At 28.2% G+C, this 27,553-nt stretch overlaps 1 protein-coding gene across 1 annotated transcript; it reads left to right on the forward strand.

Moving 5' to 3' along the window:
* The first annotated feature begins 7,522 nt into the window (after window positions 1-7,522).
* LOC127247535 (low affinity inorganic phosphate transporter 3-like) lies at window positions 7,523-12,909 on the forward strand. Its single transcript, XM_051269416.1, has 2 exons — window positions 7,523-8,767; window positions 12,153-12,909. Exons 1-2 carry the CDS (start codon window positions 7,748-7,750, stop codon window positions 12,717-12,719), a joined length of 1,587 nt encoding a protein of 528 aa, XP_051125373.1. The 5' UTR covers window positions 7,523-7,747; the 3' UTR covers window positions 12,720-12,909.
* The last annotated feature ends 14,644 nt before the right edge of the window (window positions 12,910-27,553 follow it).

Genomic DNA, 27,553 nt, shown 5'->3' on the forward strand with positions numbered 1-27,553 from the left:
ATCTCAAATGGAATGTTTGCCATTAGAATAAATTACAATTTTTTCCAAATAGAAGGTTTGATATTAGAATAAATTACGATCATCACAAACAGAAAGTTTGTTAGTATAACCAATTATGACCGCTTCAAATAGAAAGTTTGAATTTATAATCAATTACATAAGTAATTAAGGTCGTAATTATTATCATAATTGATCTCCTGTTATTTTGGCCGAGTTGAGACGCTTATATAAATGGTCCCCTTCATTTTACATAAACCGACAACATTATCTCCTCATTCTCTTCTCTCTTCTAGCTTTCTGGCAACCTTCCCCGTTCAGTTTCTCTCTCGTTTTGTTCGTCGGAGCTTCGACGATATGAGGTATCACTCTCATCAGAGACGGAAATCATTTTATCTTTTAAGTTAGAACGCCGACCACCAGAGGCACTACCATGATGTATCTAATTTTCGGAAAGATGATTCATCATCGACTCAGTTTCACAGTAGATTTACTTCTCGCAATACCCATTTTACTAACAATGTTTTTGTATCGTTTGTGTTGTATGAAAATACCTCAAATCACTTAACTGATTAATATATATCCCCCCCTTCCGTCTCATATCTATCTATCTATTTATTTTTCGCACCGAGTTTTAAAAATATTGGCATTATATTGGGATGTAGCAGAAATAAAAGTAAAAAAACTAAACTAACCTTATTAGTATTGTATAATAGAAAGGTAATGACATTTCTGTAATATATTGTAAATTTGAAAGGATATTTGTAATATTAGGTAAATAGTAAAATTACTAAAAAAAAATTAAAAAAAAAATTGATACTTTATTGAACAGACCAAAATAAAAATAAAAATTAATAAGAAACGAATGAAATATTATTTTATTTTTTAAAATATTATTTAAATTAAATTTAGATCAATATTTGAACTTAAATCAAAATCAAGTGAACTCAAGTTTAATTTTTTATTATGTAATTATATTATTTTTTATTAAAAATATTTCATTTAAATAATTAAAAAAAATAAACTGACTATTCAACCACTAATGGTACAAGTAAACTTGCTGATGCAAGGTTATTAATTTATTTATATATTTATTTTTTATTTATAATTATTACGATACCGCCGCAAAGTTGAATTTGTGAGAATGATTTATTCAAGCCAACTCCCTGGTGCTGATCACCTCTCAAGAAAACCCCTCTCATGTTTGACTTACATAATTCACTCTGGACCTTTGTTCCATGGAGTTTGCTGCTCCAAAATTTACTATTTGAATTCTATATTTTTAAAAATATATATATATTTTTTTTATTTTACAAAATATTTTATCAAATATTATTTTTATATCAAATTCAAATCATTTTTTCTTTTCAAATTCATAAAAAAAAAAAAAAAGCCATAACTTATCATTGACACTATGATTTTTATTCATTATATTATAAAAAATTACACAATAGTCATATAAATTGATAAATTTTACGATAGTCATTATTTCTTTATCAGACTTTTATATATAATATATATATATATATATATAAATACACAATCGTTTGATTATAGAAGTAAAAAGGATAAAAGCTTCAACGAAACTTTGCAGACGACTGGCAGCTCAAGCCATTTCTTCCTCTCTAATACAATCATAACTATTGTGTAATTTTTTATAATATAATATTACATCCGTCCAATTCTAAGGATCTCATTTGTTTTTTTTTCGTTGATATTTGAATATCAATTATTATATAAAAATATAGTACAAATAAAAAGAAATTCTAAAAATATTTCCATTAATGTCTTATAATACTAATAGAATGACATTTGTATAAAGAATTATATAAATATAACGATATTTTTAATATTAAATGCAATTATGCAAAAGATAAATGTAACCCCTAGAGACGGACGAATAAAGTAATTAAAATTATGGTTTTAGAGGCAAGTAAATCATGTTGAAGCTTTTATTTTTTTTTTTCTTTATATATATATAATCAAATAATTGTATACTCTTTGTTTTTAATAAAAAGAAAAAAATTTGAAAAACGAATTAATGACATTGTAAAGTTACTCTCGTTATTTATATTCGTGACTCATATTTTATATTTTTATTTTCTTAATATAGTTAAACACTTTAATTTTATTTAAATTATTTAATTTAGAATTTTTTAAAATTTTATTTAAATTAATTGATTAATTATTTTCGCTGATATATTTTTTATAAAATTATTGCATTTACAGTAACATGAACACAATAAAAAAAAAAGAAAGAAAAAAATCTAACTAAATTATGTATTGTTTTTTGCCCTAATATTAATAAAAAAAATTATAAATTAAAATTAAAATAATTAATTAATTTAATTAAAATTAAGCAATTATAAGTTATTAAATATAAAATATAATTAAAATATATAACTTCTTTTAAAAGATAAAAATATATGGAACATATATATTAAAAAAAAAAAATTAACTGAATTATGTATTTTTTTTCGCCCTAATTTAAAATATTTTTTTTATTATTTTCATTAAAAGTATTTATTTATTTTTTATTATAATAAAAGTAATTAAATAACTTAACCTAGAATCGGTTGCACAGTGAGTCCATTTATTATCGAAACCTTTCCCTCAGCCGGAAGCGATTACTATCGAAACCTCAAACCCAACACCAGTCCCGGAGCTCCGAGAAACGGATGTGCTAGTTGGTGTCGAGGTCCCGGCACTGGCAAGAATAATATCCCAACCCTAGTAGGCACGCGGTTATTGGGCCCCACGTAATTAAGAGAGTCCAAAGTCAGGTATTTCCATACAATTGCATAATCTGTTTGTACTTGGAGTTAGTTAATAAATTAATATAAGAAATTGGTCTTGTTTGTATCCATCATCAACCCTTAATAATAATAAATATCTCTTGTAATTAAATACTTAATAAATTGATGTCCTAAATTATATCCATGCATTTGTCTTCTCTTCTCAATCTCAATCTTCAATCTCAACCCAACCTGCCTTCCTGGGTCACTATGTGGGTTGCTTCTCATACTGAAATACTCAATTAATTAATTAAGTAATCAATAATGATTATATATTAATATTAATTAAATAGTAATTATATAAGCACATTAATTAGCAATTAATTTCCAAGTGATGTAGTGGAACGCCCGCCCGCATACCGACAGACAGTCAGAGACAGTAAATTATATATATATATATATATATATATGCTGTCAGAAATGCCGCCCGACGCTGTTCTGTTTGTAAGAATCCAAACATGTTCCGCTCTCTATTCCGTACGAAACTGCCAATTTTTGTTTCTAAATAATCTCTAATTTGTTACATTTATAGTTCAAAAATTACAGCACTGCTGAAATGTTTTGTTCAAAAAAATTATTATACTATAATAACCTTTTGTTACATTCAATTTTTTTTTTCATCAAATATTTATTTTTTAAAGAAAAAAATTATTATGATTATTGTTATTGTTATTATTTTAGTATTTTGAATATTTTTGTTCAAACTTCATAAGAACTTTACAAAAAATTATTATTATTATATTATTTTAGCATTTTGATTTTTTTTTTCAAACTTCACAAAAATTATTATTGTTATCTTAGTATTTTGATTTTTTTTTTTCAAACTTCATAAGAAATTCACAAAGAATGTTGATATGCCTTGAATCTAGTGATATGATTTAAATATTAGGTATTATGTATATCTAGAGATATGATTTGGATATTAGATATCATATCCTAGATTTAGATATATGATTTGGATATTGTTGATATAGACTTATGTTATAAATAGACATGTATTCTCATTCAAACATGTTGCCATGCGACCAAACGGTTGAAATCCTGCAATAAAATATGTTATCCATTTCTGTCCGTGGAGGTAGGCTACTCGTTTTTGTTGAACCACGTAAATCTGTGTCTTCTTTACGTTTTTGTTTATTATTCAATCATCAACTTTTATCCGTTACAACAAACTGGTATCAGAGTTTGGTCGTTTCGATCAGGGTTTTGTTTATTTCCGCACTGTTAGGGTTTCATAAGTCGATCAACAATGTCTGCTTTCAACGTAAAGATTGAAAAATTCACCGAGAGGAATAATTTTGGCTTATGGCAAATCAAGATGCGATCTTTGCTGAAGCAGTAGGGTTTATGGTCGCCGCTATCTGGAAAACCGATGGGCAAATCTGAGGCATAATGGAAGAGTCTGTCATGTGACATCGTAACGATGCATCTGGAAGTGGAATTCAAGTCAATGTGGAGATGCTTGAAGCTAGTTTACCACTTGTTTATCTGGCATCGTAATGATGCATCTAGAAGTGGGTTTCAAGTCAATGTGAAGATGCCTTGAAGCTAGTTTGCCACTTATTCATCTGGCATTCTAATGATGCATTTGGAAGTGAGATTCATTTGTCACTTGTTCTCTGGCATTGTAATGATGCATCTGAAAGTGAGATTCAAGTCAAGGTGGAGATGCTTTGAAACTAGTTTGCCACTTGTTCATCTAGCATTATAATGATGCATTTAAAAATAGAATTCAAGTCAATGTGGAGATGTCTTGAAGCTAGTTTGCCTTCTGGCATTGTAAAGATGCATTTGGAAGTGGGATTCAAGTCAAAGTGGAGATGCTTGAAGCTAGTTTACCACTTGTTTATCTGGCATCGTAATGATGCATCTGGAAGTGGGATTCAAGTCAAGGTGAAGATGCCTTAAAGCTAGTTTGCCACTTGTTCATCTGGCATTGTAATGATGCATTTGGAAGTGGGATTCAAGTCAAGGTGGAGATTTGTTGATATGCCTTGAATATAGGGATATGATTTGGATATTAGGTATTATATCCTAGAGATATGATTTGGATATTAGATATCATACACTACAAAAAAAATAGTATATTTGTAACGGAATTTCGTTCTTAAAGTTCACGTAGCTAACATAATTCCGTCTCTAATATCATTAGTAACAGAAAAAGTGAATTTAGGAACGAAAAAACCTCGTTACGAAAGTGATAATTTTTTGTAGTGATATCCTAGATTTAGATATATGATTTGGATATTATTGGCATAGACTTATGTTATAAATAGGCATGTATTCCAATTCTAACATGCTACCATACGACCAGGGGATGCGCCAAAGCGACTGAAATCCTGCAATAAAATCTGTTATATGTTTCTGTCTGTGGAGGTACCAAACTCGTTTTTAGTGAACCACGTAAATTTGTGTCTTCTTTACATTTTCTATTTGTTATTCGATTATCAACCAAATCCGTCACAACAAAGAATTTATAGGATGTGTTTAGTTGGAAGTTCGAATTTTGAATTTAAATTTTAAATAGTAAAATTTTGAGTTTGAATATAAAATAATTTTTAATATAATATAAAAATTAATAAAAAGATATTTAATTTGATATATTTTTAAAATATATATAATAAATATTTTTCCGTTCCGGCTACGGTGTCCTATTTACTGTAGATACGAGAATTTAGAAATTGTATAATTAGTAAATAATTAAGAATGTATTAGTAAAAATAATTATCATATAATAAAAATAATTTTAGATTAAGATTAAAATAACTTATTAGTCTAATTAAAATTTAAAAATTATAAATTAAAATATTTTAAATGAGATTAAAATGTATAATTCATTTTTTTAAAAAAGAAAATAATAGGATAAGTGGACAAACGAAAATAAAAATTTGGATACGGTAAAATGAGACGGATGGAGTATTATAAAATCTTAAAAAAATTAAACTCCAACCAAACACACCCAATTTTTCATTTTGCAAAAAGGATAAATGTGTTGTGATATTATTATAGGATTAGCCAATAGAAATATTAATTACTTCTACCGCTAACCACTATTTTATATATTGTATATAATATATATTATATAATATAAAGTATATATATATATGTAGTATGTGTATGTATGTATAAGTATATAATATAATATAGATAATGATAGTATATATGTATATATGAATTGCGCAGGAAGCAAATGCGAGAGAATTTAATGCAGCATACAGGAGGAAATTAAATGCGAATGAATGAAATTGAAATGTAATGTCTTTCCATTCGTTTCATTCAACATATATTTATAGGCAAACAAAACCTCAACACGAAGGAATGAAAAAAAGTATACATATCGAATACGTAGCACCTTCCTTCGTAGGTGCTATGTGTATAACAAAATGCATAATATGGTCCAATAAAAAACAATTAATTTGAATATTTTCATGTGATATATTTTAAATTAAAAATTAATATTTAATAAAAAAAAATTAGAAGATACCTCAACAAAACAAGTAAGAGAATGGAACAATTTTCCACAATTTCTCTTAAATAATTTTTTTTTTTAATAAAAAAATACTCCCTTCGTCCTAAACACCCTCCAATATTTTCTTTTTGGTACGTCTTAAACACTCTGCAATATTTTCAAAATAGAAAATAATTAATTATACTTAATCTCTACCCCACACTTTATCCCCTCACATCATCCAAATAAAAAAATAAAACATATATTTCTCTCTCCATCACATCACCTAATTTTTAAATTATCCTACTTAATACTACCCACCTAAAAAATCTGTGCCAAAACCAAATGTTTCACCATGTTTGGAACGGAGAGAGTACTTATCAATTTTAAATAATACCGAAATAAATATTGAAATAGTAGTTAAGATTGTTGTAGTTTATTATTTTGTAAAATTTTTAAAATATGATATTTCAAAAAATAAAATTATTTTATAATAAATAAATTGTATCATTTCAGAAATTTTAAAATTAGCCCCATCTACTCACATCCAGTTCCGCCAATACAATACATATGCATATATGTAAATATGTTTTACACAATAAACTCTAACATATCTTTTATATCCTCTGTCATTACAATTTCCTATATATATATATATATATCCGAACCTAACTTGACTTCAAATGGTTGAATTTGGGTTGAGATTTTTGATCCAATTAATAATTTGGTTAAACCTATTTAATTAAATGAGTCAGGTTAATGTCTATATTTTGACCTGATGCTTAGCCTATTTAATTAATATTATTTTAAATTTTATCAATAAAATTCAATATTTATGACAAATTTTATAAAAATTAAAAATTAAAAAATAATATGTATTATTACGCAGTGTTTGTTAATTCAACTCTTGAATAGCGATTTCATAATATGAATAAATAATATTTTGCTTTAATATGTATATATATTATGCATTTGAAAATTTTTAATAAAAATTGTAGTTTTAAATTAAAATTTATAAATTTTAGACTTAAATGGATTATACAAATCATATTCAGGTTGATCCGATTGATAAAAAGTCACCTTAAGGTTGCAAATATCAACTCATTTAAGTAAATGAGTCATGTTCAGGTTTAAGGGTTTTGTAATCCGTTTACAGCTAACCTAAACTTGAACCCGACCCCACGTCATCCGTCTCTGCCAACCCTATATATGATCATCGACAACATGTTTAATTATATACGAATTTGCAGCCAAATTGTGCGAGCTGGTCGTCATTGTGACAAGAAGATATGCTGATAATGAAGGAAAGTCAACCAGCTGACTTTCCTAATCCAATCCAGGGTATATCCTCATTATATGCCGGAGCTTATTCTGGCAGGCCTTCCCTCCGCCATTATATATATACACACAACAATTTCACCCCAACATCAATCAATTAATTAATTAATTAATATAACAAAATCGATCGATCAGTTGCAGCAGAATCCCAATCCGAAATCACACATCCATGGCGAGAGACGAGCTCCAGGTCCTCCGTACACTCGACGTCGCCAAAGTCCAGTTCTACCATTTCACGGCGATCGTCGTCGCCGGAATGGGCTTCTTCACCGACGCCTACGATCTCTTCAGCATCTCCATCGTCGCCAAGCTCCTCGGCCGCATTTATTACACCAAGGCCGGCGCCCCCAAGCCGGGGACTCTGCCGCCGGGAATCTCGTCGTCGGTCACCGGAGTCGCCCTCGTTGGAACTCTCCTCGGCCAGCTCTTCTTCGGCTGGCTCGGCGACAAAATGGGCCGCAAAAAAGTTTATGGCATCACCTTAATCATGATGATCGTCTGCTCCGTCGCCTCCGGCCTGTCGTTCGGCGGAGAGCCGAAGGGCGTCCTCGTCACCCTCTGCTTCTTCCGCTTCTGGCTCGGGTTCGGCATCGGCGGCGACTACCCGCTCTCGGCGACGATCATGTCCGAGTACGCGAACAAGAAGACCCGCGGCGCGTTCATCGCCGCCGTGTTCGCGATGCAGGGGTTCGGGATTTTGTTCAGCGGGATTATCTCGTTGATCGTGTCCTCTGCGTTCGAGCACGCGTACCCGGCGCCGTCGTACAAGGCGAACCCGGCCGCGTCCCTCGTGCCGCAGGCCGATTACGTCTGGCGGATCGTGCTGATGTTCGGGGCGCTCCCGGCAGCCCTGACGTTTTATTGGCGGATGAAAATGCCGGAGACGGCGCGGTACACAGCGCTCGTTGCAAAAAATGCGAAGCAGGCGGCGCAGGATATGGCGAAAGTTTTGAATGTGGAGGTGGAGGCGGAGGAGGAGAAGGTCGCACGAATTGCCGACCGGAAGTCGAATAATTTCGGGTTGTTTTCGAGGGAATTCGTGCGGCGGCATGGGCTGCATTTGTTTGGGACAACGTCGACGTGGTTTCTTTTGGACATTGCTTTCTATAGCCAGAATTTGTTCCAAAAGGACGTTTTGTCGAACATCGGGTGGATCCCTAAGGCCGAGACCATGAGCGCAGTCGGAGAGGTATTTGTTCGAACCGTTTTCAATTACTCTATGAGTTTATTACAATTAAGTTATTTGTATATTCATAAGATTTCTTTCTGAAAAATAAACTCTATCCCTCTATCTTCACACACATAATGTGTGTATATATACACTAATATATACACATATGTATTATGTGTGTGGGGATAGAAGATAGGGTATGTTAATGGGACCGATGATCGAGTCTGATTATATATTATTATTATTATTATTATTGTTATTGTTGTTGTTTTTAAATAGGGAACGGATTTTTAAATAATTTTAGGGTAATTTAGGTAATTATGAAATTAAAATCCATAGATACCAAAATTTAAGTTGAATTTAATGTTCTTGAGCAAGGAGATACACTAGTATAAACCCAAATAATGTGTTTGTTTGTGTGTGTGGATTTTTTGGGTTGAATTTTTTAATAGTAAAAAATTTAATTTGAATAGTGGTATAAAGTGATATAAATAGATATTAATGTGATATTTTGAATAAAATAAAAATTTGTAGTGTAATAGTATTAAAAAAAATAATGATTTGATTTGATATTTTTTTAGAAAAAAAAAAAGAATTTAAATAATAAAAATTTATAATAAAACTCAAAAAAAAAAAAACAACTTAAATTATTTTTAACTCTAAAATAATTATTTTATATAAATATATGCATAGGCTCTCTTTTTATTTAGCTTTGTGCTTGTATTTTGGATTTAATCAGTAATTATATATATATATATATGATATTTTACAAAATAAATAAATAATTTTAACATTTGTAAGGATTATACAAGAAAAGAAAAAAAAAAACTCAAATACTTTTACAAACTTGGAGAATATATTTTGGCTATGTTATTTTTATTTTGTTATAATGCTTATGATCTCTTATAATATTAAATTAAATTAAATCAATTTTAAACCAAAATTAAAACACAAAACTAAATAGGAAAAGGACAAACCATTTGATTTTGAAAATGTTTTAAATTGTATGAATGAGACGATTTTTGGATTCATTTAAAATAAATGTCATATATTTAATCGAAATCTTTTGAGAACTATATTTTAAGAAAAGTACCATATATATATATATATTATAGACAATAAAAAATTACATATATTATTGATAAATAAATGAATATATATGATTAATACTAATAATCTATTTTATAAAATATGAAAAAATATAATATGTATTTTTGATAGGTGTACAAAAATATAATACTGTAAATGAATTAGGATTTGAGAGAATATTGAAAATTATGTAAGATAATAAATAAAAACTCCTCCTTTCCCAAAAGAAGATATTATTGTGTATTGCACATAAATATTTGAATATTAATTTATTACAGTAACACGCAGTACAAATTAAAAATAAAAATAAAAATACTTTTATTAATTTAAAAACATTTTTAATATTAAATAATTCGTGATTTTAAGGTACGTTAATATTTTACTATATAATACCATATGCTATATTACTTTATTCATTATTTTATGCTTTTGCAGTTGACTACATAAATTATTGGTCGTATTATAAATTTTTATGCTTACATGCTTTGGTTGCTTATCAAAATTATTATTATTATTATTGGAGTAGTTGGGAGTGCAACGGAGGAGTTTGATTAGTGCTCCCTCTGTCATGCAAATATATGCTCATTTGATCGAACATTGATTTTAATAAAAGTGAATAATAATTGTTATTTTTTTCTTTTATAGTAAAAAAAGTACAAAAATATAATAATTTTTTACTTAAAACAGAAACGAGAATATTTTTCAATAACAATTAAACAGGGAAGTGAACATAGATTTGAATGATGAAAGAATATGAATTATTTTACCATGGTTCAGTGTTCTATAATAATAATAATCCATGCTATAGCCTATAAATATTTGAAGTAGATGTTTGAATAATGTTGAAATAATCCAGTAAATTTCGATACAATTTAAGTTTAATAAATGTTTTGCTTGACAAACATAATGACAAAATTAGTTATGACGTCTTATGATTTGAAAATTTTGCATTATTTTTTTTAGGATTTAAATATTTGGGTGAGATTTTTCTATACTTTTAAAACATTGCATAATTTTATTCTATTTTATTTTTTCAAATAATTTTATGCAATATTTTCAAAAATACAAAAATATCTCATTTAATTTTAAAAAAATTCTGTACAATATTTTTTTAAAAAATACCATGGAGCCTTGTGCAATTTTAAAATCACAGATGATATTGAGCCGAATTCTCAGATAGATGATTATTATAAACAATTTAGTCAAACAAAATTATCTGAACTTAAAACATGAATTATTCTACCTTATTATATTTATATATAACTTCCAATTTTCATCGCAAAAAGTTGATAAATGTTCTTTAAAAAAATTAGAGTTTGTTTGTTTAGTATTTTAATTTAAATATTTCTTTTAATGGGAGGTATAGAATATTAAAAATAATATTTTATATTAATTGTCGACTTTTGGTACGATAATATTATATATAATATATATATATTGAGTATCGTATCGGGTAAAAAAAGATTAGGACAAACAAATCCTAAATTAATATTTTTACACTAATAAGTATATTCACTTTTCAATGTTATACTGAAATTTCAATAAATTTGAATTAGAATAGTACAAGTTTGAGAATAAATAAATTTAAATTGAAATATTATTTGATTTAATATTTTAAATAAAAATTTAATTTATAAGTTAATATTTCAAATTAAAAAATTGATATCAGATTGAAAGTTTCCAAGAAAAATAATAAATATCTTAAAATCCAAACCAAACTACAAACCGATAGAATTTTGGATTTGTTTGATTTGTATTTAAGTTTAAGTCTTTTATTTATTTATTTTTAAATATTTTTTAATATAATATTTTATTAAAAAAAAGCCATCTATTTTTATTAAAAATAGTACAACTCAACATTGTAAAAGTTTATTTAAAAGTACAAAGCAAACAAACTCTTAGCCCATCTATGGAATTAACAATTATGTTAGTTCTTTTTATTAGTTATAGTTTTGAATACGATACTTTATTAAAGAAATAATACTACCTTCTTCGTCTGGCTCTTACGGTCCAATTTATTTTGTATGCGTTTGATATTTTAATATTAATTATTATATATAAATCAAAATAAATTGACAAAAATACTTCTATTAGTGTCTTATAATACTATTATAATAATATTTGTATAAAAAATTATACAAATATAATAATATTTTCAATGTTAACTATAATGACACAAAAAGTAAATGAGGCAGACACATACAGAGTATAATTTTATAGGAAATCATGAATACTGAATAGTAGAAATTTTGAAAAGAATACAACAACGAACAACTCCGAAAACACGTAAAAACTCTAATGAAACTTTCGACAGGTGTTCCGAATCGCAAGGGCTCAAACCTTGATCGCCCTATGCAGCACGGTGCCCGGCTACTGGTTCACGGTGGCGTTCATCGACAAAATCGGCCGGTTCTGGATCCAGCTAGTAGGATTCTTCTTCATGACGGTGTTCATGTTCGCCATCGCCATTCCCTACGACCACTGGAAGAAAAGCGAGCACCGCATCGGCTTCGTCGTAATGTACGCCTTCACTTTCTTCTTCGCCAACTTTGGGCCCAACGCCACAACTTTCGTGGTGCCAGCCGAGATTTTCCCGGCACGGCTGAGGTCCACGTGCCATGGGATATCAGCCGCAGCCGGGAAGGCCGGGGCAATTGTAGGGGCCTATGGATTCCTCTACGCGTCGCAGTCGACGGACAAGACAAAGACGGACGCCGGATACCCTCCCGGCATCGGCATCAAGGCGTCGTTGATCGTTTTGGGGTGCATTAATGCGATCGGGATGTTGTGCACGTTGGCCGTGCCGGAGCCGAAGGGGAAGTCCCTCGAAGAGGCGTCGCAAGAAAATGTTGATGAGGCTGAGGAAGTCCAAGGAGCTTGATTTTGATTTCTATTTTGTCTTGTGTTTTGATCGATGGTGTTAAGGTTGTAATGCTTTATGTTGGTGGATTTTGTGATGTTTATATATATTTTTCGTTAATAAATGGTGTATGAGATTGTTTTGGAATTACGTTTGTGTAATTTTAGGGCAACTCCAGGTGTTGGTTTTGTTTTGATTCGAATCTTAATTTAAATGATATTTTAATACTTTCTCCGTCAGGTTTTTTAATATTAGTATTATATTGGATTATGGTAAAAAATACAAAATAATCCCTATTAATATAGTGGAATATAAAAGAAATGACATTTATGTAATATATTGTAAGTTGAAAGAGTATTTATTATGTTAAGTATGTAGTACAATTACTAAATTAGGAAATGATAACCTTATTTTGGGATGAACGAAAATGAAAAATGGTAACCTTTCAATTGGACGGAGAGAGTATAATTGTTGGTGGGAGGATATAATATATTTTTGTTGGAAATATACTCATTAAATAATAGTAAAAGATAGATTTAAATCATATTAAATGACAAGAGTATGCTTGGTTTGAATTTGTGTAATAGCATATTTTATGACAAAAATAATATATTTTTATTGAAAATATTAAATAAATTAATCGAGTAGAACCATCAATTTCTTTAATCTAAAATATGAATTATTGAAATTTAAGGTTTTGATTTTGATGTCTTTAATATGTAATTAATATAGGATATAGGATAACACTAACTTGAGAATTAATCTCTCTTCCTCACTCACTTTTCTCATGTTTAAGTTTTACTTTTCTTTCTCTTTTCAATCATTTCTATGTTAATGTAATTCTTTGTTCAATCACCTCTTTGTGGATCTTGTCCTAGTGAGGGTCTTCTGATATATTTGGTGAATACAATTTTTGTATTTGTTTTTTCTTAACTCGGTGATGAATCATATATTATAATATATATATATATATTTGTAGATTAACTGCTAATATAATTCATATTTTGGATGAAAATCTATCTATTTATGATCTAATTATTGATTGATTTGAGCTATGCATGTCTATTTTCTGAATCAAAGATTGAGAGAATTTTGAAAAATCTTATGCGACTTTCAAAAATTAAGGAGATTGATTGCTTGTGCAAACAAATCTATTAAAATCGATGAATTATAGGGATTGAGATGTAACCGTAAATATGAAGATTGAGAATGAGTAATTAAAGAAGTTGACCGAAAGCTTGCTCATCTATAAAAGGAGAGATCAAGACATTGGAAGTATCACAATCACAATCAAATTCATACTTTAACTTTGGGGAATTAGAGTGAATGAGCCATTGGGAGATTACCGCCTTTTATGTCGGAGAATTTATCATTTTTTGTTCTCTTTAATTATGAGTATCTTATTTTCTAGTTTTAGTCCAAGCTTAAATTTAGATTCCATATTTGAATTTGTGAGATGCAGATCTGTGTGATTTTTGTGATTCATGCCTATAATTTTTTTATTTAATTTTTTAATATGACCAGATTTTAAATTGATTTAGCAACTGTGTGCCAATCGAACATGTGCATTCGTAATTTCGTACTTATTTGATAAAGTGGTAAATAAGTTGACAAGTTTGGCCTAAAAATTGCATAATAGAATAGTTTAATCTTTTCTAAATCGATTGAATATTTGAATTGAGTTTTTCTTGTGCTATTCTTAATCGGAGAAATTATTCTATGATTCTATTTAGTTTATTTCTTCAATTAGGGACGTGGTCAGTCAGTCGTAGAATTGGCACCAACAAGGTAAGGGAAAATTGGGCGTTATGATCATATCTAATGCCTATAACTCATTTATCAATTGAACAATAAAGTTATTTTAAATCGATGATCGAGTCGTTATTATGGTTTCTTATTCATTTCTTGGGCTAAATGTTTAATCTGCATTAGAAATCTTGTTCTTATTTCTTCTCAACTTATTTTAGTTAGATTTATAATATCTCCTCCGCCATATTTAATTGTGACGATACAAGAAATAATTTACATGAACCTCGTGGATTCGATCTAGGCACTGCTTGCTACCCGACCTTTGCAGTGTTAGAGAACTTTCATTAGAAGCCCCGAAGGCTACCAATTTTGGTGCCGTTTCCATGGATTGAAGTTTGATTTATTTCGTGTTTCTATCATAATTATATTTATTATTTATATCTATTTATATCTTCTAAATACTAATTGTTTATGCTTTGCTCTTCTCGCACAAGAAATTTGATTTGCAAATAAAAAATCGAGAGGTAAGCGAGGAGATTACGAAAGGAATAAAAAACTGAAAGTTGAAGGAATTTTGAATTTACAACCAAGCAAATCGATCAAGTAAAAAATTGATATGGCGGGAGAATATATCCAAACGGTTAAGAAGTTAGCCACACATAATCTAAATTCATAGCTACTATGTATTACTTTTCCGAACATTAAAGGTAACACTAGTTTCGAATTACAATCCGAACTAATATACTTTTTGTCTTTGTTCCATGGCTTTGCAAGAGAGGAACCGCACAAATACTTGCAGAAATTTGATGTGGTTCACTCTAGCATAAAACTTCTGACGGTTACGGAGGAGTAATTAAAACTAAGAGCATTCATTTCTCATTGAATAATGCGTTAAAGGAATGACTATTCTATTTACCGGTGGGAAGCATCACTACTTTGGGGATATGAAAAAGAAATTTCTGAAAAAATGCTTTTCGGAATCTCGGGCGGTAACATTGCGGAAATTTCTTTGAAAAGTAAAGGCGTCGCATGAATACTTTGAAAAGTTCAATAGGCTTTGTAATCAATGACCACAACACAAGAGTACTAGTCAATTGTTGTTCCAATACTTTTATGAAAGACTTGGCATGAGAGATCATAATAACATTGATGCTGCTAGTCATAAAGCGTTGGCGGACAAAACTCCAAAAGATGCATGGGAGTTGATCGCAAAGATGGTAGAGGAGTCATAAGGTAATGATTCTATTTATCAACAAATTTATGAACTTACAACAGTTGTTCATCAATTGATTACAAGAAATACGCGTCATGTGAAAGCGTGTGGTTATCTTCTTAGACCCTCGTATCTATATTAGATTAGTTAAGTATAGGATTGCAAATACAAGTGCTGTCTAGGCGCATGACTCCTATCACGAGTAGTGCCAACCACCCAAAGAACTACTTGATTATGATCAAATGACCATATTTATAGGAGGCCATAGGTCTACCTAGTTGTGTTGTTATCCTGTTAGACCTTCCTATTTATATTAGATTACGTGACTTATATTTGTTTTTAATCAAAGTTCACGTGAAACACTTCGTGAAGCAGTTATCTTATAATGTTTGGTAAAACAATGTTTTGATATTAGTTGTTTATACGTAAAATGACAATTGAGATTTTTTTTTCTAATATATTCAATTCTATTTTTTTGAGTTTAAAATGTTTGAAATTTTTTGTTATTAGTTATTGAAAATTGTAAAAGTGTTATAAAATAATATTTATTTTTATTATAGTTAAATTTAAAAAACAATATATTTTTATTGAAAAATATAAATAGTTTTTTCTATTGAAAATGATGTAAAATATAAAATAATAAAGTTTTCGTGTATATATTTATTATGTTAACTATCGATTAGTTCATTATATTTATAATTTTTAATAAATTTATTTTTAATATAAAATTTATATAATGTAATTTTAATATAAAAATAAATTATTTATATTTATATTTTTTATTTTGTGTTGATTTTAATAAATTTACATATTTTACAATTAAAATAATTTATATAATAATTAATTATTTTAGATTTATAAAAGTAAAACTATAATATAATAAAATATTCTAATATAATTAATAAATAATCAAAATATATTTATTTGTGTAAAATGCATAATGAATTTTTAAGGGCATATAAGGAATATAAAAATTTAAACTGAAAAAGCTATTTCAAAACGTTGGGTAAGTTAGCTTTTCACAAGTTAGCTTTTTGGGTCCAAAAAACTAATTTAGCAAATACCTAAATTAATTGTTTGACCAGTCAAACAAATAAATATGGTTCAATAAGCTAAAAGTTGTTCAAAAAGCTTTTTACCAAACACCATTTTAAAATGTTTATCAAGAAATAGTTGCTTTAGACTAGTGAGATACAAACGCGGAAATTTTACTTTGCCACCGGATGCCACGGCTCGTGAGTAGCAATTGGTTGATCTTTCAAATATGAACTTGTTTCCAAAATTGATGTACCTAGTGACTGAAAATACTTGAAAATATCACTGTTGATGTAATTTTTCAACAATAAAAAGTAAAATTCGAAAATAGGAAATTATCTTCGAATTTGATATAATTAGTGCCTGAGATTAGGAATCTCTAAACACTGTAGGATACATAAATAAAATAGAAAAATAAAACTACAGACTGAAAAATAAAGTGGTGATCCTCAAAAGCAATTCTCTTGAATTTGATGTCGATTGAAGATGATTTGTCAGAACAGACCCGAATCCTTAAATAACCCTTTAAAGAAACGGTTTGAACCGCCGTCTGGTCGGTTACAGCAACCGCTGTCAACCGTCCACCAGGTTCTCCTCTGTTGACACGTGTGTTGACCGACTCACCAACCGCTCTCGCTATTTACAGCACTCAACTGACTCGGCCGACCGCCTCTGAAAACCTCACCGCCTTAAATGAGCGGCTGGTCCGACCGGCTACTCAGCCGCCCAAAATAACCCCTGACTCCTTAGACGGACTGCAGGCCAACCGACTCCTTGGCTGCCCCATCAAGCGACCACCATCTGGTCTCTTGTCCGACCTCGTATCGCCCGTCTCATTCTTCTTCGTCCGACCTCACTTGGTCTGACCTGCGTAATAATCGTCCTTCTTCGCCCGACTTCCTCTTTCAACCGACCGCCGTATCAGCCGTCCTTCTTCGACCGACTTCCTCTTTCGACCGACCGTTGTATCAGCCGTCCTTCTTCGCCCGGCTTCCTCTTTCGACCGACCGCCGTATCAGCCGTCCTTCTTCGCCCGACTTTCTTTTTCGACCGACCTCCGTATTAGCCGTCCCCCGTCCGACCTCAGTTGGTCCGACCGCGGGCCAACCGATTACGGATCATCCGACCGGCCCAACCGACTGCGAACCATCCGACAGCGAACCAACCGACTGGCTCTGTTTGCCTTATCTCATTGGATGGACAACTGGTTCAAAAGACTATCCTCTTGACAGACCTCCGCGTCTGCCGATACTTCTTCTTTGCCCGACCTTCGTCTTGACAGACCTCCGCGTCTGCCGATACTTCTTCTTTGCCCGACCTTCGTCTTGACAGACCTCCACGTCTGCCGATACTTTTTCTTTGCCCGACCTTCGTCTTGACAGACCTCCTCGTCTGCCGATACTTCTGCTTTGCCCGACCTTATCACGCCTGGGCTCCGCACCCGACCTTATCATACCTGAGCTCAGCACCCGACCTTATCATACCTGAGCTCCGTGTCCGACCTTATCATACCTGAGCTCCGCACCCGACCTTATCATACCTGAGCTCCGTGTCCGACCTTATTACGCCCGATCTCTGTCTTCTCCCGAGGAAGCCTTTTCCTTAACAGCGTCCGAACTTTCTTTTTAAGATCCCATCGTTTTTTTTGTGCTCAACAATCACATATCAAAGTATAGCATAAAAGATTAAAATTTACCTAACCATTTTGATACAATTACACATATTTAGTAAAAAATTGTCATATACATATGGGTGTGTTTGTTTAGGGATTTGGATTTTGAGTTGAGATTTAAATAGTAAAAGTTTTGAATTATAATAGTTGTATGATTTGAAATAAATAGGTGTTGATGTAATGTTTTAAATATAAAATTAATTTTTAGTATAATATAAAAAATAAAAAATAGATATTTAATTTAATATTTTGAAGGGAACAGAGAATTTTGGATGAATAATAGAATTTTGCCAAAATCCTTAGAACGAATACATTATAGAAAGCAATAGGAGAACATAGTCAAAACCCACATTATCAGTTATCACACCTTCATATTCACTTTGCCATCTCTATTTGAAAATATTCATTTGAATATAATTAGGTTGTGTTTGTTTGGGAGATTGAATTTTAAATCAACTATTCATCTCATTTTTTTCCCTAAAAAACATCAAATCAAATATTTATTTTTTATTTTTTATATTAAACTAAAAATCAATTTTACATCCAAAATATTACATCAACACCTATTTATATCACATCATACAACTATTCAAATTCAAAATTTTTATTATTCAAATCTCAACTCAAAATCTTCACCTCGAACAACCACATAGAAAAGAAAAGAAAATAAGAGAAAAATTCAAAAAAGTTGGAATCAAGTTGATTGAGCAAGACACATACATAAGTGGACTTCATATTCAAATTTCAAACCTTGTTGGAAAAGTAAACATTGTCCTTTCAACCAATGGACTTTAGTGTTATCTTTTGGGGTCCAAACCTAAAAGCAAACCTTGGACCATAATTATATATTAAAAATAATATTACAAACGGGACAAAAAAGAAAAAAAAAAAAGGTAGGAAAAAAACTATTACATATATATTGTTCCAATTGTAATTTAAAATAGATCGAATTGGTATAATTAAATTCTTATAAATTTAAAGCATGTTTTGAATTTAAATTTTTAAGAGAAAGAATAATAATTAGATCTATATACATATGTATATATTTTAAATAATATATAATTTTTTGCACACAATAGTTTTTTTCATAAAAGAATATGGACGAGAATTAGGTGTCACATAAAGATAATCTCGATATATTTTTGCATTAATATATATATATGTTGCGTTATATAAAAATATATGATATCATAGTTACTTTTATGCGATATATTGACTCGATCAAATCAACATCAGTATCATATCTGCAACAAAAAAAAATACTTCTTCCGTCCTATGTATTATGGGCCTATTACTGTAGATACAAGAATTTAGGTAAAATGTGATTAGTAAATAATTAAGAAGTGTATTAGTAAAAATAATTATTGTATAATAAAAATAATTGTGGATTAAGATTAAGATAACTAAATAGTTTAATTAAGATTAAATATTTCTAAAAAAGAAATTGACAAATTACGTGGGACGGACGAAAATAAGAAATAGGGACAATTTATGTGGGACGGAGAGAGTATGTATTTAGTCATAAATTATATAGTATAAAATGACAACAATAATCTTGTCTTAATTTTGGAAAATTGACTAGCGGAATTTATGTCACGCGGTGGTGAGGATTGTGTGGTAGGAAAACTTATGGCTCGACATCAAGTAGAACCTACTTGATTATATAGTCAAAAGATATTAGTTAAAATTTATATATGTATTGTGATGGAAAACGATTTAACCAAAATAAATAAAATAAAACAATACAATACAGGACATGCATTGCATGTGTAACATCAATACATATTTATATTATACTATCTCTACAAAGTATAGATATTTCTATTTTGGGACGTCCAATTACAAACTAAATATTTCATTAAATACCTCATTTTTTTTTTTCACAAAATACTTTACTTTACATCACATCAATACTTTTATACAAAAAAGTAAGGGCAAAATTATCATTACACTACTTTTATCTATCCACTATAATTAAAAAACTATTATTCACCAAAAATAAATGTATACTTCTTGCTTGGACGGAGAGAGTAATAAATAAACATTTCAATTCAAAATTTAATATTCAAAATTCAAATCCAAAATAAGCCCAAAACAAACACAACACAATTTGAGAAAAAAAAAAAAGTTGGCTTAGATAGACACAAAAATTAGGTTAGGATTCCCTAGTTTGGCTTATCTTGTTAGACATAGTTTGCAGAGTATTAAATTCCACCGGAATTTATCCATGCACATTTTCGAATAGCGATGACAGATTTTTATGTTATCAAAAAAAAAAAATTAAAAAATATTATTGAAATTTTAAATATAACACCTCGCTCATTATTTATTTGCCTATTAAAATTATTTATTTAAATAAAAATAATCAATTTCCTCACCATTCAGTTCACGCCTATATATAATAATAATAAAATAATTCGATAACAAAAATTATATTTATTATTTTATTCGTCCGTCAAATTTATTATCAGTTTTCTTACGAGCCTATCCACTAAATTTACCATATTATCAATTTGAGAAAACCAACCAATATCATTGTCTTTATTACACTATCTCTTTATTATCTTTTATTTTTTTAATAAACTTTAAAAAATATTTGCAATTATCTTTTTATTTTTATTATTATTTAATAAAATATTTATTTTTCATAATTTCTGCGTCGAATCCAAATGTTTTATATTTTTCGGACGGATGGAGTATTTCACATGTTAATATTTTAATAATTTTATATTTATATTTTTAAAAAATTTTAAATATAAAGAGTTAAAAATTGGACCTCATTATTTTATATGTATTTTACAAAAAATAAAAAATAAAACTTAAAGGCAAAAATAACTACTTTCCAATGTAAAATTTTATAAAAAAATAAAATAAAATAATTGGAAATTAGGTGTCAGAAAAAGAAAAATAAAAAGAAGTTTGGCCACCTATTTGAGTCTAAATAGTGTTTGGTTAGTAAATTTGGCCAAATTTTTGCTAAAGAGACAGATCCTAAATCAGTATACATGCACACTGCATCAACATTATTACATATATATAATATAATTATATATATCTACACATATATTTTAGGTTATTTTTATATAGCTCGTATCCATAATAAATAATACTCATTCATACCACATATAATGTTACGTTTTATATTTTCGTCCATCCCGCATATTATGTCATTTTTTTTTTTGAAAAATATTATACATTTTAAGCATATTTAAAATTTTATAATTTTTTTTTTAATTTTTATTAAATTAATTAGTTATCTTAACCTTTCATCTGTAATTATTAGTATTATATTATAATTAATTTTACTAATACATTTATAATTATTTATTAATTATATCCCTCATAAATTCTCGAGTCTACAGTAACATTCACACAATATCTGAAATGTATGTAGTATGTGTTACGTCAAATCATCATAGTATTGATTTGTAAGAGCATCCGTTACAATCGCCTTCTTCATTATCTTTATCATTGCATTTTTAGTTTTTAATATAACAAAACTCATTACCTTTAAGAAGAAATATAGTTTATCCAAATTTATTATATTTCCCAAGACTTGTTACCCTCAACAAACAATAAAAAAAAAAAAATCAATTAAATTAAATAGTATCAAAAACTTTTTGATATTTCAAAATTTTATATTATAAATTTAACATAAATTTTCTATATATATATATATATTTAAAATTTATTAATCAATTCTCACACTTTATCTATCATATTTTAAATTTATTTGTTGTTTTCTATCTTACAACATATATTATTTCGATACGATTTGAAAATAAAAAAAAATAATTCTTAAGTTATATTGTTAATTATTATGATTATTTTAATTTTATTTTTAGTTAATATATATTGATTTATTCTTTATATATTCAATTATTAAAATTTATATAGGTTAATATTTAAAATTTAAAATATTATTATATAAAAATATATAAAAATATGTATATATAAATAATTTATTTATATATTGATTATATGTATTATTACATAATAAAAATATATATAAATAAATAAATTATTGTGTATTTATAAAATAGTAAAAACAATGAGTTGAAGGTTGTTTACTATAACGGAGGATAAATAAAATAATTTAAATATTAAGATGGATATGATGTGGATGAGAGAAATAAAAGAGATAACGGAGTAGAAGTAATGACTATAAGAGATGCTCTATATGTTCATTTGATCCTATCAATACCTATAATACAAGTAGACAATATATGTTTTTCTATAAGACATAAAAATATATATTACATAAGATTATATCATGTATTGTCAAATTTAAATTTGTATTACTTTAATTTAAATTATAAATTGTCGATAACTATATTATGCGTTGTTTGTTATCACAAAATGTATCGCAGTATTGTGACAATGGCCATATATATATATATATATCTACTAACACCGTGGACCTATATATTTTGGTTCTATTAAGAGATTAAACGAGGGCATCAATTGTTAACTATTATTTTCTCCGTCTCATAACAAGTGACACTTTTTTATTTTACTTTGTCTCGTAATATATTATACTCCCTCCGTCCCCAATCTATTTATCTATTTGCTTTTTCTACGGAATTTTAGAAATATTAGTATTATATTGGAATAAAGTAGAAATAAAGGTAAAAAGACTAAATTAATCCTATTAGTATTGTATGATATAAAGGTAATGGTATTTGTGTAATATATTGTAAATTAGAAGGGTATTTGTAATGTTAGGTAGATAGTACAATTACTAAAAAAGGAAACATATACTTTGTTATGAGACGAACCAAAATGGAAAAATGGATAGATTGTTAAGGGACGGATGGAGTATATTTTTATTTTAGTATGTCCCATAACAAACAACACAATTTTATAATTAGTAGGACTTATTAATTCAAAATATATTTAACAAATATAAATTATACATTATGTAAAACTCACTCAAAACAACTTTACGTAACACTCACTCAAAATATTTTTATTTTTATCAATCTTCTCAATTGAGACTTTTTTTTATCTATATTTAAATTTTTTTTATCTTTTATAAAATTAGTTTATATTAAATTATAAATAAATAAAAATAAATATATATATATACATATGACTTTATTTTTTATAAAATAATATTCAAATTGCATATATTTTATTGAATTATAATTTTAAAATATTTAAATATATATTTTAAATTTCAATTAATAATACTCCCTCAGTCCACTTAATAAGTCTACATGTACACTACTATAATTTTGGAAATAGACCTCGGAAAAAAGTTTTGGAATCAATTTTGATAGTACTAAAAAATAATATATATAAATAATATTAAATACTTTTTTTATTCTAATTGTTTTGAAAATTTTGAAACTATTTTCTACATAGTATTATTTAATTCAAAAGATACAAAATGTCCGAAGTCAATCCGTGACTATTGCTATAAGGTTCGGATTTTTCGAATCCATATTAAATGGTCTTTAAATTTTCAAAATTTTATTATATATATTTTGCGAGAAAATTATATATTTTTATTTGAAACTGTATGAACTGAATGATAGCAATTTTGGTTTGAAATACAAACTAAAAAGAACTATAAAATTTTATTAAAAATTATAAGGATATTAATTTTTTTTTTTTTTATTTTTTATTTATATACTAGTATTATTTTATATCGTTATTTTAAATCGTAAAACTTTACTGAAAATTAGCCTAAAGAAGTAATCATTCTTCTTTACTGCTTCGAAACTAAAAAAAAAAAAAATTGATTGAGAGCATATTGTATATGTTTGATTAGGTTCTTATAGACCTATTTTGGATCAAACAGTACTCTTGTGATTTTTTTAATTATTATTATTATTATTTTGTTTCTTAATTTTTATTCATGTGTGGATTGCAAATCTTTGGTGTTTTCTAGCTTTGAAAGTTATTATTATTTTTAAATATTTTGGATTTTTTAAAAAAAAAAAAATAACAGTAACATCAACACCAATAAAAACATATTTTAATAAGCAATTTTTATATGGAAAAACATATTTTTTCTATTTGAAAACTAAAATATATATATATATATATATTAATTTTTCAAAAACTTTGCAAGGCAATAGAACATGCATATGAAGATGGTGTTATTCTTGCAAAATATGATAAAATAAATGAGTGTGCGTGTACAATACAATGTATTGTGTTCTATTTGATTGATATACTATTTAGAAAAGTAGATAAATATTTAAATGGAAAATAATTATAAGATATGTTATACTCCTTCCGTCCCATAACAAAGTATCTATTTTTTTTTTATTTTAGCATGTCTCATAACAAAGTATTTTTTTTTTTTTTTTAGTAATTGTACTATCTACCTAACATTACAAATATCCTTACAACTTACAATATATTACACAAATGCTATTACCTTTTACATCACACAATACTAATAAGGTTATTTTAGTCATTTCTACTTTATTCCTACTATATTTCAATAGAATATTAATATTTCTAAAATCGCGTACAAAAATAAATAGATATATAGTTATGGGAAGAAGGAAGTATGTAAAATCATTATTAGAAATTATTTTACTTTAGAGATTTCTCTAAATTAAACTTGATCTTGATAGAAGTGTAAATGAAAATATTAATAGTTTTATGAAATTAATTTAAAATATAAAATGAAATGAACGTTAAAATATTGATGAATATTTTCAATTGTACTTTTAAATATCATTCATGATTCTTATAAATCTAACTATGGTACATTTTTTTTTTTAAATATGCAAAAATAACAAGTATTTTTGTGTGAATTAAAATTGTTATTTAATATTGTGAGTGAACTCAACAAAGTGTTGTTTATATGATTTTTAGAATGTTTTGTACATTTTACATTGTTTTCTTTCTTGAAAAAAAATTAAATGATATTATTTTGAAAATCTATATAAAAGTGTAGAAATATTGTATGTTAATAGTTTTGCTTTAATCGATGTAGAAGAAGGTGGAGTTCAGCTTGTGTAGTTGAACCTTAAGCTGTGTGAATCCATGTGTTCAAGCATGTGATATAGAAACCAAAATAAGTATACTCACTAGATATGGAATAATGTGATCATAGTTAATGTAGAGACTTAATGTGAGGACATAGTAGAAAATTCGTCATTGCTTCAAATATGTGGTTAAAATTATGCATTACATATCCTAACTATTTGGTGCATAAATGCAAGGACAACATTTGACAATGATGATTTCTTATGACATGATCTTCGTGCAAAAATATAACAAAAAGATACATGTATGTTAATATTTTGGCCTACCAAAAAGGACATGGGTCTAGTCTATCTTGTAATGATCCAACGCGCAACCCATACCCCGTAACCTAAATCTATTTTTCTTGACTTGATTCTTGTATATTCTTTGGCTGCAATCAAACTTTTCATTGGGTGTGTGTTCTTCTCGATATTTTTTCAATTAGAAGTTTTTTTTTTTTTTTTTTATCATTATGTACTTTTTGGACCCTATGAATATTTAGAGGTTTGTGCTTGATGAGGTTCGCTCTGTTATGTGCGTTCTTCCACCTCTTTTCAATTTTTTCTTTAGTGTGGGACAGTTGGGTTTATGAGTGAGAATTTTGATTTGTGTTTTTTGTAGACTAATTTTTTACTGTGTTTTCTTTGTTTTTTTTGGCTACTACTCTGGCACATTTTCTACTCCATGATTCTGAGAATTTGATGAGTTCTTAGTGGGTATATAAAACATTGTACTTTCCAAGCCTAGGATTGGATCGAGTGTTGAGATTCCGGTTCTCATTGGTCTGGGTACCAATTGGAGACGATTATGTTAAACCTGTTGAGATATTTGTTATATTTTGTATATTAGATTTCTATAATTCATTATTATATGTTGTTATTATTTAAGTTTAGTTAGTTTTGTAATACGCCTATTTATCATCCTCTGATTTCATTGTTCATAAATATCATATAAAATTCTTATAAATTCTCTCAAAGTATCAGAACTCTAATTTAACTTTTAAAAAATCGGCAACATTTCATCCTAAGATATTTTTGTTTCTATTTCACCATTCATCATTGCCGCTACCATTAGACTGTCCGTCTCAAAACTGATTGTTCAAACAATTTTGGTGGTGAAAAAAGGAGAATGGGGGCTACAAATATGTGACGAAAATTCACATAGCTAGAGCATCTGTAGGTGTGTGATGGCGAACTACTTCACCATCTCCATAACTATTTTGGTGGTAGAGTCAAAATAATTTTGTACACCTGATGGTATAATTTTATTTTATTTTTCATTTGAGTTCATATGTTCGAATTTTTCTATTGGTTGCAATAACTAGTCAAAATTTAATTTATGATTTTAGTTTGATTATTTGTGGATTGTGGAGGAACTGAAAATTCTTATGATAATTGATAAATATTGTTATGCGTGATTACCTCTGAACATTGATCATAGGGGTAGAGTGTTGTTATTGTCATCTTCAAGGCTATTTTATTCAAAATTATCATGTTTGACCACCTCGACCTAGATGTGTGGTTTCCAAAATATTTAAAATACTCAAAAACCTCATAACTGTGATCAACTTGCAACTATGAAATTATAAAATATTATGACTCATTTGTATAAGGTTATTGCTTCCAATTCTTTTTATTGTTATGGCGGCCACTTCAAGTTGCCCTTGCTGGTATTTTAATTCCGGCTACAATAATCTAATGGAACCTACACTTGGTCTATTGACTACTGCATCTCATGTATCATTTTCCTTACTAATTAACACTGCTAATGAGAGTCATATAGATATCATTCGATCTGAATCCGTATCTTTACCTTTTACATATCTTCTTGATACTTATTACATTACACAATTGACTCTAAATTTTATATCCATTGATTAGCTTGTTCACTAGAGACATAATTACATTTTCTTCTTTAGATGCGTAAGTTTAAGATCAATATATGGGTCTAATTATTAGGATGGTCCTAAGGGGGTTGCTTATTTAAAATTCGGTCTAGTTCTTCTCCGTAATTTCTTAGTTGCTAGTATTCTCACTCTTCCTATTACTCTCACTCTTCATAGTCTTCAATGAAACATATGACTTGGTAATGTATCTTATCCTAAAATTCGATCTTTGCTTAATAAAATTTATTTGAGTTCTACTAGTTTTGAGTCATTTGATTACTTACATTATTGTTTTGAAAATAACTTGCATA

This window comes from Andrographis paniculata, unplaced genomic scaffold (assembly GCF_009805555.1).
Source record: "Andrographis paniculata isolate CXL003 unplaced genomic scaffold, ASM980555v1 Contig11END, whole genome shotgun sequence".
NCBI classification, from domain to species: domain Eukaryota; kingdom Viridiplantae; phylum Streptophyta; class Magnoliopsida; order Lamiales; family Acanthaceae; genus Andrographis; species Andrographis paniculata.

Coding starts and splice junctions, on each gene's coding strand:
- LOC127247535 (XM_051269416.1), top strand. CDS start 7,748: ATGGCGAGAGACGAGCTCCAGGTCCTCCGTACACTCGACGTCGCCAAA. Junction 8,768..12,152: donor CCATGAGCGCAGTCGGAGAG/GTATTTGTTCGA, acceptor AACTTTCGACAG/GTGTTCCGAATCGCAAGGGC.